Source organism: Piliocolobus tephrosceles, chromosome 6, assembly GCF_002776525.5.
Source record: "Piliocolobus tephrosceles isolate RC106 chromosome 6, ASM277652v3, whole genome shotgun sequence".
Taxonomy (NCBI): Eukaryota; Metazoa; Chordata; class Mammalia; order Primates; family Cercopithecidae; genus Piliocolobus; species Piliocolobus tephrosceles.
This window is the reverse complement of record NC_045439.1, coordinates 102,238,910-102,257,017: the sequence shown is the minus strand read 5'-3', so window position 1 is coordinate 102,257,017 and position 18,108 is coordinate 102,238,910. Positions and strand designations below refer to the sequence as shown.

Genomic DNA, 18,108 nt, shown 5'->3' with positions numbered 1-18,108 from the left:
TTAGAGAGAGCTCCACACGCATAGCATTCAAGGGGTGCTCACGCAGACAAGCAGGTTGCAGCCAGGACTCCACAGGCATCTGCGCAGGGCTGCAGTGCGTGAGGCCAGGGCTCACGCAGCGGGGTTGAGGAGCATCTCTCCTTCAGGGCTCTTTGGGCCTTCCCCATCCTTCAATGAGCAGACGAAGCTGAGCAGATGAAGCCGACCTCCTCTCAGACTACTCCAGCCCTTCCTGTTCTGTCTTCCACAGGCCTCACCTTCTCTTTGTATTGATTGATTGATTATTATTTTTTAGAGAGATGGGGTCTTGGCATGTTGCTCAAGTTGGTCTTAAACCCCAGGGCTCAAGCCATCCTTCTGCTGCCTCGGCCTCCCAAAGTGCTGGGATTACAGGCATGAGCCACTGCGCCTGGCCTGCCTCACCCTCTCTGATCTCCACCTTTCTTACGGTCATTTCATCCTTGCTGGCATTCTCATGTAACAGTTAAGGTGAATGGGAAGTCTGGTGATGTCCCTGGGTGTGCACAGCTGGCCAGTCAGCAGAATTAGGGCCTGAATCCTGCTGAGTCTCACCCTCTCAAAGTGCTCTTCACTACACCAGACCGCAAGAGCCTCTGGAAAGCCAGCAGCCGGAAGCCCAACTGCAAGGCGAGCAGGCAGGGATTCATCTTCTCGCCCCAACTCTCCCCACAGGGAACAGAAGTGCCCTAACAGTGGCTGTCTCTCTTCCCCACCAGGCCTCTGTCTCAGGCCCCATTCCTCAGGGCCTGAGGAGGTGGGTGGCTGATTTAAGTGTCATCCTTGACTTAGAGCCCCAAAAATCAGAAGGAAGGAGGCCTGGTCACAAAGTTGGGGTTTTCAACTGTCATTGATCTCTCTACACCTGGGGGGTCCTGATTTCCACTTGGAGAAGTGGCAGTGACACACCCTCCAACAAAGAACACTGTGTAAGTTGGCCCCAAAGAAAAACGGTTTCAACTGAGGTTTGTGAGAGTTTCATTTCATAAGTTACCTGAATTTGAGACACACAAACTTAAAATGGCAAGCAAACAAACCTATTCGAACAAGCCCAGGCCCTCTGGGGCCCCTGGCTAGCTTTCATCTGTGCCTAGGGTCAGCATTTCAAGCAAAGGCCTCTCTACAGGCCCTCTGCATCTGGCTACCTAGGCCAACCCTGGCGACAGAGCAGGGACCCTTTGCCCATTGGAACTCATGGCTGTGCCCTTACCGTGATCCAGGGGTGTCTGAGAGCCTCTTGGATTGTGAGCCGTTTCCTGCAATGAGGATTGGGAAACAGTGATGATCCATGAGGACAGGAGTTGGGAGCAACCATCTCCGTTCTCACTCTTTTTAGACCTATATTTTGGCATTATTTGGCCACTGCTGTCAAACCAGTGGAATAGAGGATGCAGAGATGGATGGGAACTAGCTGCAAATTCTACACTCCAGGGGAAGGAAGCAGTCCAGGCAGACCCCTCAATAGAGTGGCCTTGTTACCTAAACCCATACTGTTAGTCCCAAAGCTGAATGGCCTAAGAAGAGTCATAAATGCTTTAATGAGCTTCCATAATCTTCCAAAAGCCAACCCTCCATTGCTAAATCCCTGGTCTCTGTTTTTCTCTTTGCCTCCTAGATCCGTTCTCTGCCTTTTGCTGCTCTGTACCCAGGTAAGCGACTCTCCCTAGCACTGCTCTTAGACAGGAAAATCAGGGCCCTTGCACTCCAGACAACCCCACTCTGGCCCTCTCTGAAGTCTGTGGGATAGAGAGGACATGGTGTTCTAGTCTGTGGACCTTTCTTCCTGCCCCATCCAGGGCATGCTCCGGGTACCCAGCACCCTGCAATTCCCTGCCTAGTTCATTCTTTGACCCCACAGCCACGGGGCTCACCCTGGCCCCTGGAGAAGGGATAGGGTTAGCATTTCTGCCACCATCCCACTGTACTGACCTCTCTGAGCTTACTAGCTCCTACTCCCAACCTGAACTGGCTTGAAAACCCTGCCACTTAACCTTTTCAAATCTGAATTCCAGGTGCCTTTGGGACAGAATGCACAAGGTAATGAGCCCTAAAGAAACCCAGGCTGACTTCCAGTACACACACACACACACACACACACACACACACACACACACACATTATTTACATTTCAACAGGAGAAGAAAGCAGAAAGACTTAAGCAAACAAGATAAATGCCACGTCTTGGCTAGGCCACACTTCCCAGCACCTGCCCGGATTAGACCACAATGGTGCAGATGACAGCTACGTCAAAGCAGGGACACACTGACAGGTCTTTGCCAGAGGTGATAGGAAGGGATCAGTACCTGAGAAACCAGTGGCTTCTCTGTCCTCTTACCGGGTCTCTTTAACCAGAAGCTTCCGAATGAAGTCCTTGGCCAGCTCACTTGTCTGGCTGAAGAATTCCTCATCAAAGTCGTAACTCACTGCTGTGATATTTGCCAGTGTTTCCTGCTTCGTGTCTCCCAGGAAAGGGGATGCTCCACTTAGGCTGAATACAACAGAGAGGGAATCACATAACTAAGGGAAAGTAGGTGGAAATGGCAATGATGGACTCGGGGAACCCTGCCCCATGACTGCTGCATGGAGCTGGAAGGCTCCCAGCAACACAGCCTGCCCGCTCTGGGCAGCCAACCAGCAACCTGTTCAGCTGAATCCAATTCAATACATGTTCACGGAGCTCCTCCTAAGCACCCGACAGAGAGAAACTGTGTCTTGAAGGGATGTGAAAGCGGAGGGGAGAGAAACACAGAGATATGTCTCTTTGTGATTCCCAGCAGGACAAAGCAGAATATAATGGAAGGCCAGCCAAAGGACACGGGAGGACAGGAAAGAGGGAGGCCCAGTGCGGCTTCACGGTGGCATGGATATTTGCATCGTTTGTGTCTTGAAGAATAAAGAGGTTGTCAGCAGTCAGAGAAGGAGAGAGAAAGGCCTTCTGGGTTACAGGAGCAACTTAAGCAGAGCCCAAGAAGTTTGGAAATAGATGGGCCATTAGGGATAAGAAGGATCTGTGTGGTTCCCCAACAGGGACTGTCAAAGATGTCATACAAATAAAGACTCCTAAATCTATCTCCTGATTCAGATTTCAGTTGCTCATGGGATGCCTTGGTAGAGGCATGATCCAGGGGTGTCTGGATCAGAAGTGCCATTGTCCCAAACTCATTGTGTCCAAACCCATTCCAAGCATTCCCTTGATGAATGACATTACTTCATGAATGTACCCAAGCTAGAAGCACAGGAGTCACCTTGGACCCTTCTTTCTATTCCCTTGACACATCTGACTGGCCAAAAGCTTCCTTGTTGGTTCCATTTACTAAGTATCTCTTGAAAGTCATCCCCATTTCCACAGCCACTTTCTTAGCATGGCGGCAGCAAGATGCACTGGAAACACTTTGATATTGCAATCCTGGGTTTGAATCCCAGCTAAGCCACTCATTAGCTGTCTGAAGCTAGAACCCCTCTGAGCTGTAGTTTCCTCATCTGTAAAATAAAGAAAATAAAATTCCCACCTCACATGATTGTTGTAAAGAAAAAATGCATACAAAAGCCTTATGTAATCCTGGCCCGCATTAAGGGCTCTGGAATTAATGACTATTATTATTGTTATTGTGAGAACACAAAAGCCCTCTATGGCCTTCCATCTTCTATAGGATCACATCTAAACTCCTGAGCAAGGCATCAAGAGTTGGTCCTTACCCCATGCTTGGTACATTTCAGCGGAATTTAAGGTTTAACCATTCGTTTTCTCACGCTGTTTCCTCAGCCAGCACAGCCCTTCCCTCCTCCTCCACCCACATTCCATTCATTCCCTACATCCCAGTTCAAATCGATCCATCAATCATGTGCTCTATTTCTCTCTCAATAAACCTTCAGCAAACCAGTGGCTCCCATCTGTGTCTCAAAGAGGCGTGTTCATGCCTCCAGCCTGACCTTGGTTCCACTGGGTGTGAGTTAGGTGTATGGTGTGTTTCCCACAGACAGGGAGCCCCAGCAAGCAGGGAAGACCCTCCTTCATGTCACATCCTGGGGCCTGGTATGGTGCCTGCCATGGAGCAGATCTCAACAAAGCTGTTAAATTCAAACGAGCCACAAGAAGACTATGTCCTCAGTAGACACTGGGATTCCTTCTTTTTTGAGATGGGGTCTTGCTCTGTTGCCTAGGATGGAGTACAGTTGTGTGACTACAACTCACTGTAACTTCTGGGCTCAAGTGATCCTCCTGTCTCAGCCTCCCAAGTAGCTTGGGACTGTAGATGTGTGCCAGCACACCCAGCTAGTTTTTTTTTTTTTTTTTTTTTTTTGTAGAGACGGCGTTTTGTCATATTGCCCAGGCTGGTCTTGAACTCCTGGACTTAAGCATCTGCCCACCTCAGCCTTCCATAATGCTGGGATTACATGGGATTCCTTCACAGTTCAAATCAGAGTCCTGAAGAAATCAAAGTTTCAAGAGCCAGCGTCAGACTATTCTGGCTCTGATCTGAAACTATAGATCGATGGTTCTCAGCCTTCTCTTTGCATCAAATTCAGCTGGAGTTTTAAAAGATACAGATACTAAGACTCTGCCCCCAGCAATTGTGATATAATAGATCTGGGGTGGGGCCTGGGCCATGCTCTGCTGTATTAAAAGCTCTGCTGTGCAGCCAGGGTTGAGATCTTCTGCTGCAGCTCAGGGGGATCCACCATGTCACACAGGGTTCCTACTCCAAGTGATGCTGGGAGAGTCAGAGACCTGGCTCATAGGGATCATTGAGAGAATGATCCCCTGAGCTGCTGAGCACTGGTGCCCCTGCCCCAACCGGTTGACTCTTACTCCAGTGTGCTATAAAAATAGCATTTTCCACGTGTGCCGTGAAGGGAAAACGGTTGGGAAGGGCTGATGGAATGAATACTCACTGGCCCACTGTGCATGTGCCAGAGCTAGGGCTAGGAAACTTGCACATGTTGACTTACTTAGCTTTCACAACATGACCATGGCAGGAAGTTTGTGATTCCCGTTTTTCTCATGAGAAAAACAAGCCCAGAGGTTAAGTCCCTACCCAAGGTCACAGAGATGGAAAGTGGTAGTATCATGGGACTCCAGCCCCAGAGGTAACTCACTACACACTGGAGCTATGCAGGAAATCTCTGTCTAAGCAACTGAATACTTCAGGGACAGGCAAAGAGGAAGGAGAAAGGAGGAGAGAAACAGTGAGAGGAAGAAAAGGGGATCTGGGGAAATGAGGAAAGAAAGAAGAGGCAAGATTGGGGAGGGCATAAGTAGCTTCACAGGGCTGTCCAAAGAGTTCTGAGTGAAGGGCCGGGCGCAGTGACTCACACCTGTAATCTCAGCACTTTGGGAGGCTGAGGCAGGTGGACCACGAGGTCAGGAATTCAAGACCAGTCTGGCCAACATGGTGAAACCCTGTCTCCACTAAAAATACAAAATTAGCCAGGCATGGTGGTAGGTGCCTGTAATCCCAGCTACTTGGGAGGGTGAAGCAGGAAAATTGCTTGAACCCAGGAGGTGGAGGTTGCAGGGAGCCAAGATCGTGCCTCTGCACTCCAGTCTGGGTGACAGAGCAAGACTCTGTCTCAAAAAAAAAAAAAAAAAAAAAAAAGAGTTCTGAGTGAAGTAACATTCCCCAGTACACCTCAGTCTGGGAGAGGTTAAACACGGGAGCCCTGGCATTCTACAGGAGAAATGCAGACACAGGCTGTACAGAGTGGAGAGCCTCAGGCTGCTCCCGTGGATGCCTACTCAACTTCAGTGCCAGGGTCAGATGGATACAATGAACCTACAGCACTTAGCCTCAGGCTTGCCGTGTGGAGTTAACACATCTGGATTATAGTGGGTGCTTAGTAAATGTCAGTCTGTCAGCCTGCCCCTCTCTCATTCCTTCTGGTTCTCCCAGATCTAAGCTGAGCCAGAGCCCCTAGATCAGGGATACTCACAGGATGTAGGTGATGACGCCTATGCTCCTGCAAAATAAAGAACAGTCAAGTCAGGGCCGCCTGGGTCCAATCCCCGACGAGCAAGACACCCTTATGGATCTAAGGGGAAGAGGTCACTTGCCTCCTCCACAGCAGACCCTGGAGGCCGTCTCATGCTCCACACCCCCTCCATCCCTCTCTTCAGCAGCAGCCCAGGATGTGTGTGCAGTCATCGAGCTCTGAATCCTGAGTCTGAAGACTCAGGTTCAAGAACAGACTCTTGCACTTGCAGGCTGTGTGATTTAGGTAAGTCCCTTACCACCTGGGAGCCCTTTTCCCCTTATAAAATGAGGATAATGATAACTACCTCACAGGACTGTTGGCAGGATTTTAGAAAACCAGGTAACAAAGGTGCTTGGTCAACTGTAAAGCAGGGTCCAAATGAAACGAGTCCCATCTGTGCAGAGAACTAATCCCTGCCGTATCCGCAGGTCCAGCACAGTGCCCAGAATGCATGGACTTTCAGTGACCACTTGGTTGGCCGACTGAGCGAGCTACTGTTACTATTATATTTAACCTGGCTGGGGCAGGCCCAGGGGTGAGCCTGCACCCTCCACCTTGCCTCTCTTCTTGCTCCTCCATTCCTGACAAACCTCTGACCAGGCCAGGAGCTAACTGGTCTCAGGTCCAGGCCTAGAGGCCTCCAGCTGCCCTGGCCACAGGTCTAACATATTAGGGGAGCAGCCAGAGGCTCCGAATAGTGAATGTGGAGTAAGGGGCTTTCCTGGGTAAGGGGATGTCACCTGGAGCAGGATCTGAGGCCTTCTGCCCGTGGAAAGATCACTAGGTCACCTGGGTGGCCTGTCCAACTTACCACATGTCAGCCTCCAGACCCAGGGGTTCGTAGTTCACAATTTCTGGAGCTGAAAGAAGTCATATTAAATAGTCAACATGAGTGTGAAAATGAGAGGAGAGATGGTTGTAGGGAATTTTAGGGAATTCGGTGCCAAATGTCTCCATCTTGAATCTCCAGGAAAATTAGAGCAGCAGATAAAGGTGATCTGCATCTAAGATTTCTGAGGAAAGGAGTTGCCATGGCCCAAATGTTTGTATGTCCCCAAAATTCATATGTTGAAAGCAAATCCCCAATGCAATAATATTAAGAGGTAGAGTCTTTAGGAGGTAACTAGGTCATGAGAATGGAAACCTCTCAAGTGGGACTAGTACCCCTATAAAGAGGCCTGAGGGCTGGGTGTGGTGGCTCACACCTGTAATCCCAGCACTTTGGGAGGGTGAGGCAGGAAGACTGCTGGAGCCCAGGAGTTGGAGACTAGCCTGGGCAACACAGTGAGACCCCATCTCCACAAAAAATTTTTTAAAATTACCTGGGTGTGGTGGCACATGCCTGTAGTCCCAGGTACTTGGGAAGAGGCTGAGGTGGGAGGATTGCTTGAGCCTGGGAAGGTTGAGGCTGCAGTGAGCCATAATTGCACTACTACTCCAGCCTGGGTGACAGAGTGAGACCCAATCTTAAAAAAAAAAGAGAAAGAAAAAGAAAACGAGGCCTGAGAGAGCTTGTTTGCCCCTTTGGTCATCTGACAACTTAGCAAGAAGGTGCCATCTATGAAACAGGGTGAGCTCTTTTTTTTTTTTTTTTTGAGACGGAGTCTTGCTCTGTCACCCGGGCTGGAGTGCAGTGGCCGGATCTCAGCTCACTGCAAGCTCCGCCTCCCGGGTTTACGCCATTCTCCTGCCTCAGCCTCTGGAGTAGCTGGGACTACAGACGCCCGCCACCTCGCCCGGCTAGTTTTTTTGTATTTTTAGTAGAGACGGGGTTTCACCGTGTTAGCCAGGATGGTCTCGATCTCCTGACCTCGTGATCCGCCCGTCTCGGCCTCCCAAAGTGCTGGGATTACAGGCTTGAGCCACCGCACCCGGCCAAAACAGGGTGAGCTCTCACCAGATTCCAAAGGTGCCTCACTGGCACCTTGACCTTGGCCTTCCCAGCCTCCAAAACTGTAAGCAATAAATTTCTGTTGTTTATAAATGACCCACTTTAAGGTATTTCATTAAAGCAGCCCAAAAGGACTAAGAAAAGAGTTGTCTGGCCGGGCGCGGTGGCTCAAGCCTGTAATCCCAGCACTTTGGGAGGCTGAGACGGGCAGATCACGAGGTCAGGAGATCGAGACCATCCTGGCTAACACGGTGAAACCCTGTCTCTACTAAAAAATACAAAAACTAGCCGGGCGTGGTGGCCGGCGCCTGTAGTCCCAGCTACTCGGGAGGCTGAGGCAGGAGAATGGCGTGAACCCAGGAGGCGGAGCTTGCAGTGAGCTGAGATCCGGCCACTGTACTCCAGCCTGGGTGACAGCGAGACTCCATCTCAAAAAAAAAAAAAAAAAAAGAGTTGTCTGTTATCCTGGTAGAAACCTTTTACAAACAGGCCTTGATAGGAAGAGGAAAAGTACACAGAACACCTGAAAAAGGAAGAGGAGAGCAGGGAGAGGAAGGTACAGGAAGGAGAAATGGGGCCTTGGCTATGCAGCCTGCTTCAGAACTCTCTGGTAAAGACCAGTCGTGTCAGTGCTGGAAAGTGATGAAGAAGAAGGCATTTTCCTCTGAGTCTGGTCTGAAAGAGGGTACCTCCCACCTGATGAGCAGGAGGACATTCTTGGGGGCCCCTGAGACAATGAGCTTGAGGTGCCTGAGGGGCAGCCAGGGGAAGATGTCCAGGGGCAGGCTTCAGGGCAGTGGGTCAGAGCCATCATGTTTGGAGCCATCCATGTACAGGAAGGAGCAGGAGCTGAGCCAACGACGTGATGACCAGGAAAAGGTGCAGAGTCTAGGAGAGATGACTCTGCCAAGGAGAGAAGAAGAGCAAATGCTCCCCAGAGATCAAGCAGATAATCCCTGGAAAGTGAGTGTTGAATTTCACAGCCCTGCAGTGCCCAGAGTGTCAAGAAGGTACAGGCTGGGCACGGTGGCTCACACCTATAATCCTAGCACTTTGGGAGGCCGAGGTGGGTGGATCACTTGAGGTCAAGATTCAAGACCAGCCTGGCCAACATGGCAAAACCCCATCTCTACTAAAAATACAAAAAAATTAGCTGGGTATGGTGGCAGGTGCTTGTAATCCCAGCTGTTTGGGAGGCTGAAGCATGAGAATTGCTTGAACCTGGGAGGTGGAGGTTGCAGTGAGCTGAGATCATGCCACTGCACTTCAGCCTGGGTGACAGAGTGAGACCCTGTCTGGGAAAAAAAAAAAAAAAGGCCGGGTGTGGTGGCTCATGGCGGTAATCCCAGCACTTTGGGAGGCCAAGGTGAGCAGATTACCTGAGGTTGGGAGTTTGAGACCAGACTGACCAACATGGAGAAACCCTGTCTCTACTAAAAATACAAAATTAGCTGCGCGTGGTGGCACATGCCTGTAATCCCAGCTACTCAGGAGGCTGAGACAGGAGAATCACTTGAACCCAGGAGATGGAGGTTGCAGTGAGCCGAGATCACGCCATTGCACTCCAGCCTGGGCAACAAGAACGAAAGTCCATCTCCAAAAAAAAAAAAGAAGGTACAAAGAAGTGGAGGTAAGAGCATAGATGATACTTTTTAAAAGCTTGGAGATTATGGAGACAAAAAAGAGGACAGTAGCTTGAGAAGGACTGTTCATCCACGCTTTTTACATTTTCACTGCCACACAGTAATCCATCATGTGAATGTATATCATTTTTCAGTCATTCTCTCAGAGTTCGTTTAAATGGCTTCCATTTTAAAAAATTATTGAAACGACATTGCTATGAACTTTTTTTTTTTTGCATATGTTTCCTAATGTGCACATGAAAGACTTTCTTTAGGTCAGTGATAATTCAAAGTGTGGTCTGCAGAGACAAACAGTCCATAGGCTGTCACTTGGTCCAACAAGATAGGCACAGAAATTTGGACTATGCATTTAGAGACTCTTATAGCAATGTGACACTGCTGTGACATCCAAACTGTCGTCATTTTTCTAATAATTTATTTGTTTTTATTTTTTTGAGACAGAGTTTCACTCTTTTTGCCCTGGCTGGAGTGCAATGATGCGATCTTGGCTCACCACAACCTCCACCTCCTGGGTTCAAGTGATTCTCCTGCCTCAGCCTCCCAAGTAGCTGGGATTACAGGCACGCACCACCAAGACAAGCTAATTTTATATTTTTAGTAGAGACAGGGTTTCTCCATGTTGGCCAGGCTGGTCTCAAACTCCTGACCTCAGGTGATCCACCTCCCTCGGCCTCCCAAAGTGCTGGGATTACAGGCATGAGACACAGCGCCTGGCCTAAGAATTTATTTTATTTTTATTTTTTTGAGGCAGAGTCTCGCTCTGTTGCCCAGGCTGGAGTGCAGTGGCGCGATCTCGGCTCACTGCAAACTCCACCTCCCGGGTTCACGCCATTCTCCTGCCTCAGCCTCCCGAGTAGCTGGGACTACAAGCGCCCGCCACCAAGCCCGGCTAATGTTTTTTTTTATATATTTTTAGTAGAGACGGGGTTTCACCATGTTAGCCAGGATGGTCTCGATCTCCTGACATCGTGATCCACCCACCTCGGCCTCCCAAAGTGCTGGGATTACAGGCTTGAGCCACCGCGCCCGGCCAAGAATTTATTTTTTATTGTATCTTACTGAAGTAGCAGTTCAGGACAGACTTATCTTTTTGTTTTTTTTTTGTTTTTTTTTTTTTTTGAGACAGGGTCTTGCTTATTTACCTAGGCTGGAGTGCAGTGGCACAATCACAGCTCACTGCTGACTCAACCCCCTGGGGTTAAGCGATCCTCCCACCTCAGCCTCTCAAGTAGCTGGGACCACAGGCATGTGCCACTATACCAGCTATTTTTAAAATTGTTTTTGTAGAGATGAGGTCTCACTACATTGCCCAGGCTGGTCTCAAATTTCTAGGCTCAAGCCTCTGGCCTCAGCCTCCCAAAGCGCTGGGATTACAGGCATGAGCCACCATGTCCAGCCGATTTTTTTTTTTTTTTTTAAGCTTTCATCATAGATTGAGAAGCAGAACTCACTTTCTCATGCCATTGATCTGAGATATATACACTTTTATTTCTGTCATCAACATGCTTTTGTCTGTTTTTTTCCTGTGCCTTTCTTTTCCTTTCTTGCCTTCTTTAAAAAATGAAGACTTTCGGTTTTATTGTTTTTTCCCCAACTTCTTTTTTTTAACAACTATCTTTGAGACATAACTGTGGATATCTAACAAATTCTAATATAAATCAACATTTTGATGCTCCTCTAACAATCTAAAAACCTCAGAACATTAATTTTAAACACTGCTCCATCTAACATTTTCTTCATGTTTTAGTTTTATCCTGTTTTTTTTTTTTGAGACGGAGTCTTGCTCTTATCGCCCAGGATGGAGTGCAATGGTGCCAACTTGGCTTACTGCAACCTGCACCTCCTGGGTTCCAGCAATTCTCCTGCCTCAGCCTTCCGAGTAGCTGGGATTACAGGCACCCACCACCACTCCCAGCTAATTTTTGTATTTTTAGTAGAGATGGGGTTTCACCATGTTGGCCAGGCTGGCTGATCTCGACCTCCTGACCTCAGGTGATCTGCCTGTCTCAGCCTCCCAAAGCGCTGAGATTACAGGTGTGAGCCATAGTGCCCGGCCTATTGTTTTGTTTTTTGAAACAGACTCTCGCTGTCGCCCAGGCTGGAGTACAGTGGTGCTATCTCGGCTTTCTGCAACCTCCGCCTCCCAGGTTCAAGCAATTATCCTACTTCAGCCCCCAGAGTAGCTGGGACTACAGGCATGAGCCACAATGCCTGGCTAATTTTTTGTATTTTTAGTAGAGGTGGGGTTTCACCATGTTGCCCAGGCTGGTCTCGAACTCCTGGCCTCAAGTGATCTGCCCGTCTTGGCCTCCCAAAAATGCTTGGATTATAGGCATGAGCCACTGCGCCCAGCCATCATCACAATTTTAGGCAGAAAAATGTTTATATTTGCTTAGTATTTACTGATTTCTTTGCTTCTCTTACTTCTTGCTTTGAGGCCTCCCTTCAGAGTTCATTTCTTTAATTCAGAAGTACATCTTTTAGAACTTCTGCTAATGACGGTCTATTGGTGGTAAACTCTATATCAATGTTTTGGGGGTTTTTTAATTGTTCTTTTTTGTTTTTCTTACATCTTTGCCCTCATTCTGTTTTTTTTTTTTTTTTTTTTTTTTTTTTTTTTACATCTTTTCCCTCTTTTTTTTTTTTTTTTTTTTTTTTTTTTTTTTTCCTGATACATGGTCTCACTCTGTCGTTCAGGCTAGAGTGCAATGGCGCGATCTCAGCTCACGACAACCTCTGCCTCCTGGGTTCAAGTGATCCTCCTGCCTTAGCCTCCCAAGTAGCTGGGATTACAAGCGTGCGCCACCACATCTGGCTAATTTTTGTATTTTTAGTAGAGACAGGGTTTCACCATGTTGGTCAGGCTGGTCTCGAGCTCCTGACCTCAAGTGATCCACCCGCCTTGGCCTCCCAAAGTACTGGGATTACAGACATAAGCCACCATGCCTGCCCTCATTCTTGAGATATATTTCTGGGCACACAATTATGGGTTTACTTTTATTTTTCCTCAGCTCTTTGGAGATAATATTCCACTGGATACTGGCTTCCACTGTTGTTTGGAGAAATATGCTGTTGATCTAATTATTGTTCTTTTGTAGGTATTTGTCTTCTCTGACTGCCTTGTCTTGGTACCCTTCAGTTTCACTATAATGTGTCTAGGTAAGATTTTTGCTTTTTCTGCATGGTATATATTGTCCTTTCTGTGTCTGTGGATGCATGGATGCAGTTCCGAAAATTCTTAGCCATTCTCTTCAAATAGTGTTTCTCCTTTTTTTTTTGTCTCTATTTCCTCCTTTTAGAATTCCAAAGAGAACTGTGATGGGTTTTCTCTTTTTACCCTCTTGCTTTTCCTCTTTTTCATTTTCTACGTCTTTGTCACTCTGTGGTGCTTTAGCTAACTTTTTTTTTTTTTTTTTGAAACGAAGTCTCGCTCTGTCGCCCAGGCTGGAGTGCAGTGGCGCAATCTCGGCTCACTGCAAGCTCCGCCTCTCCGGTTCACACCGTTCTCCTGCCTCAGCCTCCCGAGTAGCTGGGACTATAGGCACCTGCCACCACACCCGGCTAATTTTTTGTAATTTTAGTAGAGACAGGGTTTCACCGTGTTAGCCAGGACGGTCTCTATCTCCCGACCTTGTGATCCGCCCACCTTGGCCTTCCAAAATGCTGGGATTACAGGCGTGAGCCACCGTGCCCGGCCTCTAGCTAACTTTTTTCAGCTCTTTCAATTCTTCGACTCTCTCCTTCGCTGTATATAATCTGATGTTTAACCCATTCACAGAGTTTTAAATTTCAGCAATTCCTTCAAGTTCTATTATCCAGTTCTTTTTAAAATTCATCTGGTCATTTTTGACACCTCTTGTTGCTTGCTCATTCTTGTGAGTCTACCTTTTATTTCTATGTATATAAAATGTACTTTAATGTGTATATTCCACTAGTGTATATATTCCATCCACCAGATGTTATAGTCAACATCTGATAATTTCAATATCTTATGTCCTTGAACGTCTAAATTTTGCTGGTCTCTAACTGAAGTGGTGACAAGCGAACTTGCCTCTAGGGGAGGTCCTTCTGTTGAATTTTCTTGCTGCTCACTGCTCTAGCTCTACCTCCAACTCATCAGCTTTTGGGGGTGGGACAGGTGGTGCTGAAGGAGTTACTATGTTTAAAGATTTCTCTGGCCAGGAACAGTGGCTCACTGGCTCACGCCTGTAATCCCAGTACTTTGGGAGGCCAAGGCAGGGGGATCACTTGAGGTCAGGAGTTCGAGACCTGCCTGGCCAACAGGGTGAAACCCTATCTCTACTAAAAATACAAAAATTAGCCAGGCATGGTGGTGGGTGCCTGTAACCCCAGCTACTAGGGAGGCTGAGGCACGAGAATCACTTGAACCCAGGAGGTGGAGGTTGCAGTGAGCTGAGATCACACCAGTGCGCTCCAGCGTGGGCTACAGAGTGAGACTCTGTCTCAATAAATAAATAAAAATAAAGATTTCTCTTACTTCCCGTGAGACCAGAATTTCATGAAAAAGACAATTTTTCTCAGGAATCCAGTTTTGGAAGCCGGGCATGGTGGCTCACACCTGTCACCCAGCACTTTGGCAGGCTGAGGTGGGAGGATCACTTGGGTCCAGGAATTTGAGATCAGCCTGGGCAATATAGTGAGACCCCACCTCTACAAGACATTTTAAAAATTTGCCAGGCATAATGATGCATGCCTGTAGACCAAGCTACTCAGGAGGCTGAGGTGGAAGGATTACTTGAGCCCAGGACATTGAATCTGTGGTGAGGTATGATGGCACCACTGCACTCCAGCCTGGGTGACAGAGTGAGACCCTGTCTCAAAAAAAAAAATCCAGTTTTGTAGCAGGAGGGCTTTTTAGAACACCTAATCCACCCTAGTACTAAAAGCTGACACTAATTTTTTGGCCCTGGGTCTCAGGTTACAATATCAAAGGAATGGTAGGAGCAGGAGAAAATGGTTATAACCTGTTTCTCAGGGGTCTTGGGAAAGAAAGTCATCATAATTTAGCCAAGGGTTGGGAGAAGTCATCTTATATATTTTAAGGTAAGACAAAACCAGTGCAAACAAAACCGTACTGGCTCACAAAAGCCAATGATGTGTGTATCTTTCCAACTCTGTATTGAGTGACAACATGCCAGTATCTTGAAATTGGCCAATGCTATAAATTAGGGAATTTGTTTTTGAGAGCTGGTTGTTATTTATCAGCATACCACTGGGCAAAACTCTCCATAGTACAGCCTCATCCATCAATAACCCACTCACACTAACAGTCTAGTGTGAACTCTCGGCTCCATTTGCAGTGGACAGTGACTTGTCCCTGATAAATGGCTTACTCTGGCCTTACTCCCCTGATAGGGTATCAGTGAACCTGGGAGGTGTTCCTCCTCTCCTCTGGCTCCCTCCCCATCCCTCTTCAGATACCTCTCCCACCCCAACACCAGACCTTTTTCCCTCACTCACTCAAGGCCATGACTGATCCCATTGACTTTGCCAGAGTGGATATCTCATAGGAACAGTCTTTTCAGAACATCTATTTCACTTGCTTTACATTTAATCACATCCTGTCTTGTGACACCTCTTCCATTATTGCTCTGAGTTTCTAGTTGTGTATTGTTAACAACTAGAATAAATTTAACTAATAGACATGCGTTTTTATCACATATGAGAATGGTGGGTAGCAACCGCTCTTTCAGACAAAGCTCGAGTCTAGATGTCTGTGCCCTGGGTTTAAGTTGGCTTGGACACCAACTTGTGACCTGGGTGTGTCATTCTGAGTATGGCTCCTTAACATCACTGTGTCCCCCATACATCACCTAATATCCGTCATACGTTAGGTGACAAATAACTTGAGTTGACCTTAACTAAAATCCCCCAGCCTGCCATCTCCACATTTGTTAAACTGGACCAGAGAATCCAAAAAGATCCTTCTGGCACTCTTATTTGGTGGTTTGATGTCTTGTCTCTACAACTGAATTGTAAGCTCTTTGAGGGCAGGGTTTCCTTAGACAACCTGGCATAATGGGAAGAGCACAGGCTTTGCTGTTGGCTGTATCTGTATTTGAATCTCAGCTCCACTGCCTACTGGTTGTGTTGCCTTGAACAAATCACTTGTTGGAGAAAATAATTAACTCTGCTTCATGAAGCCATTTGAAGATAATTAAGAGAATGTTTGTAGGGCATGAGACATAGTGCCTGGTATACAGCAAGGGCTTCCTGCCCTGGGATCTGTGGGGTCTCTGAACAGCATTCTACAGTGGCTGCAGAGCCTGAAAATCCATCGGGAGGTTGGTCTGACACATTCTTTCTTTTTGATTTGACTGTGGTCAGAAGTTTTAGCACCCAGATTTTGAGGACATCATGCATGCCCTCCCTATCTCCAAGACCACTCCAACTCCAAAAGCAGATACACAGATGGTGGTTCTCAGGGCTCATTCCTTCCCCCTGTAGAGGCTGTTTCTTCATGACCCCAACTTCCTCCCCAAGCCCTGTAAGGAGGCTTCTGGGGTATAGAATGGGCAGGGGCCTGGGCCAAGGGTGAGAGAAACAGAGGGAAGAGAAAGCAGCCAGGGCTCCACTGGAGCTCGGCACCCCCATGCATGAATAAAGCCAGGCATAGAAGAGAGGCGAGTGGGTGGATGTGGAATTTGGCAGATGATTTCCCTTTTCCTTTTCAGGAAATCAAAAGCTAGTTCAGAGAAGGTTGAGTTTATGGGAATTCAAGAGGGCGAGGTAATTTTAAATCTTCACAAGAATAAACTCATCTAAGAGCAGGAGGTGGGCCTAGGGCTGCGAGGGTTTAACCTTATAGGCTGTAGCCCCACTGAGAGCCACTGGGCCCCATTCAGCCCTTGTCCCACTGAGCACTCAAAGGCTACACCTGGGCCCTCACCCCCAGGCCCAACAAGACATTTCCTTCTCCACCCATTAGGTTTCTAGGGATGTCCTAACGCATCATCTCTTTGCCCGGAGGCCATAGCCCCAAAGACGGGTTTCTTCCCAGGATCTCTACCTTTGATGCCAGATTCTTAGCTGAGAGAGAAACAGGCCTAAAACTCACCGACAAATTCCGGCGTCCCAAAAATGTTCTTAAATTCAACTCCATCTTCTATTTCGTGAGCCAGACCAAAGTCAATCAGCTTGATGTGTGGAATAGGAATATTCTTGTCTAACAACATAATGTTTTCTGGCTGGACAACAAAAAGGAGAAAAAAAAAAAAAAAAAGGAAAGAAGGAAGAAAAGAAAAAAAAAGATGATAATTAAAGGCTGGTTGGTTTGTGTTTTGGCTTTGGAGTTTGGGGTGGGAAACTGAAACAGCATAAACTCTTCCTTGTTTTTGTGTCCTCAGTCTTCTCTGTGAACTCAAAGACAGGCAAAGCATTGAGGGCAAGGCCTGGGTTTTACTAAACCTTCTGCTCACAGCAGAACTGAAGACTTCAGCCTTCATCTCCATTCTGTCTCTGAGTGGCAGATGCCTTTAATGCAGTGCCTCTGTTTTCCCATCTGTCAAATGGGGTCTGAGATACTTGCAGCGTTTCCTGTAAACAAACCCAGCACTGCTGTGTGAGTGTGAAAGGGAGCGGGACATCCCAGCTTAGCCTCTGTTTATACTTGGCTTACTGACTTGGTCTTCCTGACCGCCTCTTTCCCCTGGCCAGCCAGCTTCCTGTTGACAACATTCCCCTCCTCTAGACTAACTGTGTGGCCCACATTTCTTTCTGTGTTTAACTAATTTTGGTCCTCAGCAGGACACAGGAAAAAATGCACCCCATTTCCAGGGAAAATACCAGCCGCTCAGGCTATTTCCAGCCCAGCAAGCAGCTGCCAGGTCTGACACAACAATGCAGGTGGGTGCGGGGTAGGGGACAGCCCCTCACACACCCATGGGCCTGGCCCTCACACATCCCAAACTCCCAGTGAGGCTGCAGTGGAATCCTGAGCTCTCCCTTCTCACTCCCACCCAACCACTCAGACTATGGTCCCCTCTGCTTCACCCACTTTCTCCCACCACACAACTTTCCTTCACTCCACTCTAAAGGAAATGTCCCGAAAACACACATCCAACCAAAATCTGTATACAAATGTTCACAGCAGCATATTCCCAATAGCCCTGAAGGGGAAACAGTGAATGAATGGATAAACAGGATGTGAACACCCATAGCACATCTAGTATCCACATGTGAATGTTATTTGGCCATAAAAAGGAATGAAGTCAAAAAAATAGAAAGGAATGAAATACTGCTGGGCACGGTGGCTCACGCCCGTAATCCTAGAACTTTGGGAGGTCGAGGCGGGTGGATTACTTGAGGTCAGGAGTTCGAGACCAGCCTGGCCAACATGGCAAAACCCCTGTCTCTTCAAAAAATACAAAAGCTGGGTGTGGTGGTGCACTCCTGTAGTCCCAGCTACTCAGGAGGCTGAGGCAGGAGAATCGCTTAACCCAGGAGGTGGAGGTTGCAGTGAGCCAAGATCATGCCACTGCACTCCAGCCTGGGCAACAGAGTGAGTCTCCATCTCAATAAATAAATAAATAAATAAATAAATAAATAAATAAATAAATAAAT

The 18,108-nt window shown here is 47.6% G+C and overlaps 1 protein-coding gene across 5 annotated transcripts in view; it reads right to left on the bottom strand.

Annotated features, from left to right (window-relative positions):
• Positions 1-18,108, bottom strand: part of DAPK2 (death associated protein kinase 2) — a 141,225-nt gene that overhangs the window by 15,838 nt on the left and 107,279 nt on the right. For 4 of the 5 annotated variants that reach the window (XM_023185315.1, XM_023185319.1, XM_023185316.2 and 1 more), the window contains 5 exons: positions 16,604-16,733; positions 6,803-6,851; positions 5,950-5,976; positions 2,354-2,506; positions 1,229-1,274 (listed from right to left, as the gene is read on the bottom strand). In XM_023185315.1, coding sequence (XP_023041083.1) covers positions 1,229-1,274; positions 2,354-2,506; positions 5,950-5,976; positions 6,803-6,851; positions 16,604-16,733 — 405 coding nt within the window. The remainder of the gene's footprint in view (positions 1-1,228; positions 1,275-2,353; positions 2,507-5,949; positions 5,977-6,802; positions 6,852-16,603; positions 16,734-18,108) is intronic. The other variant, XM_023185318.1, reaches the window with a different exon arrangement.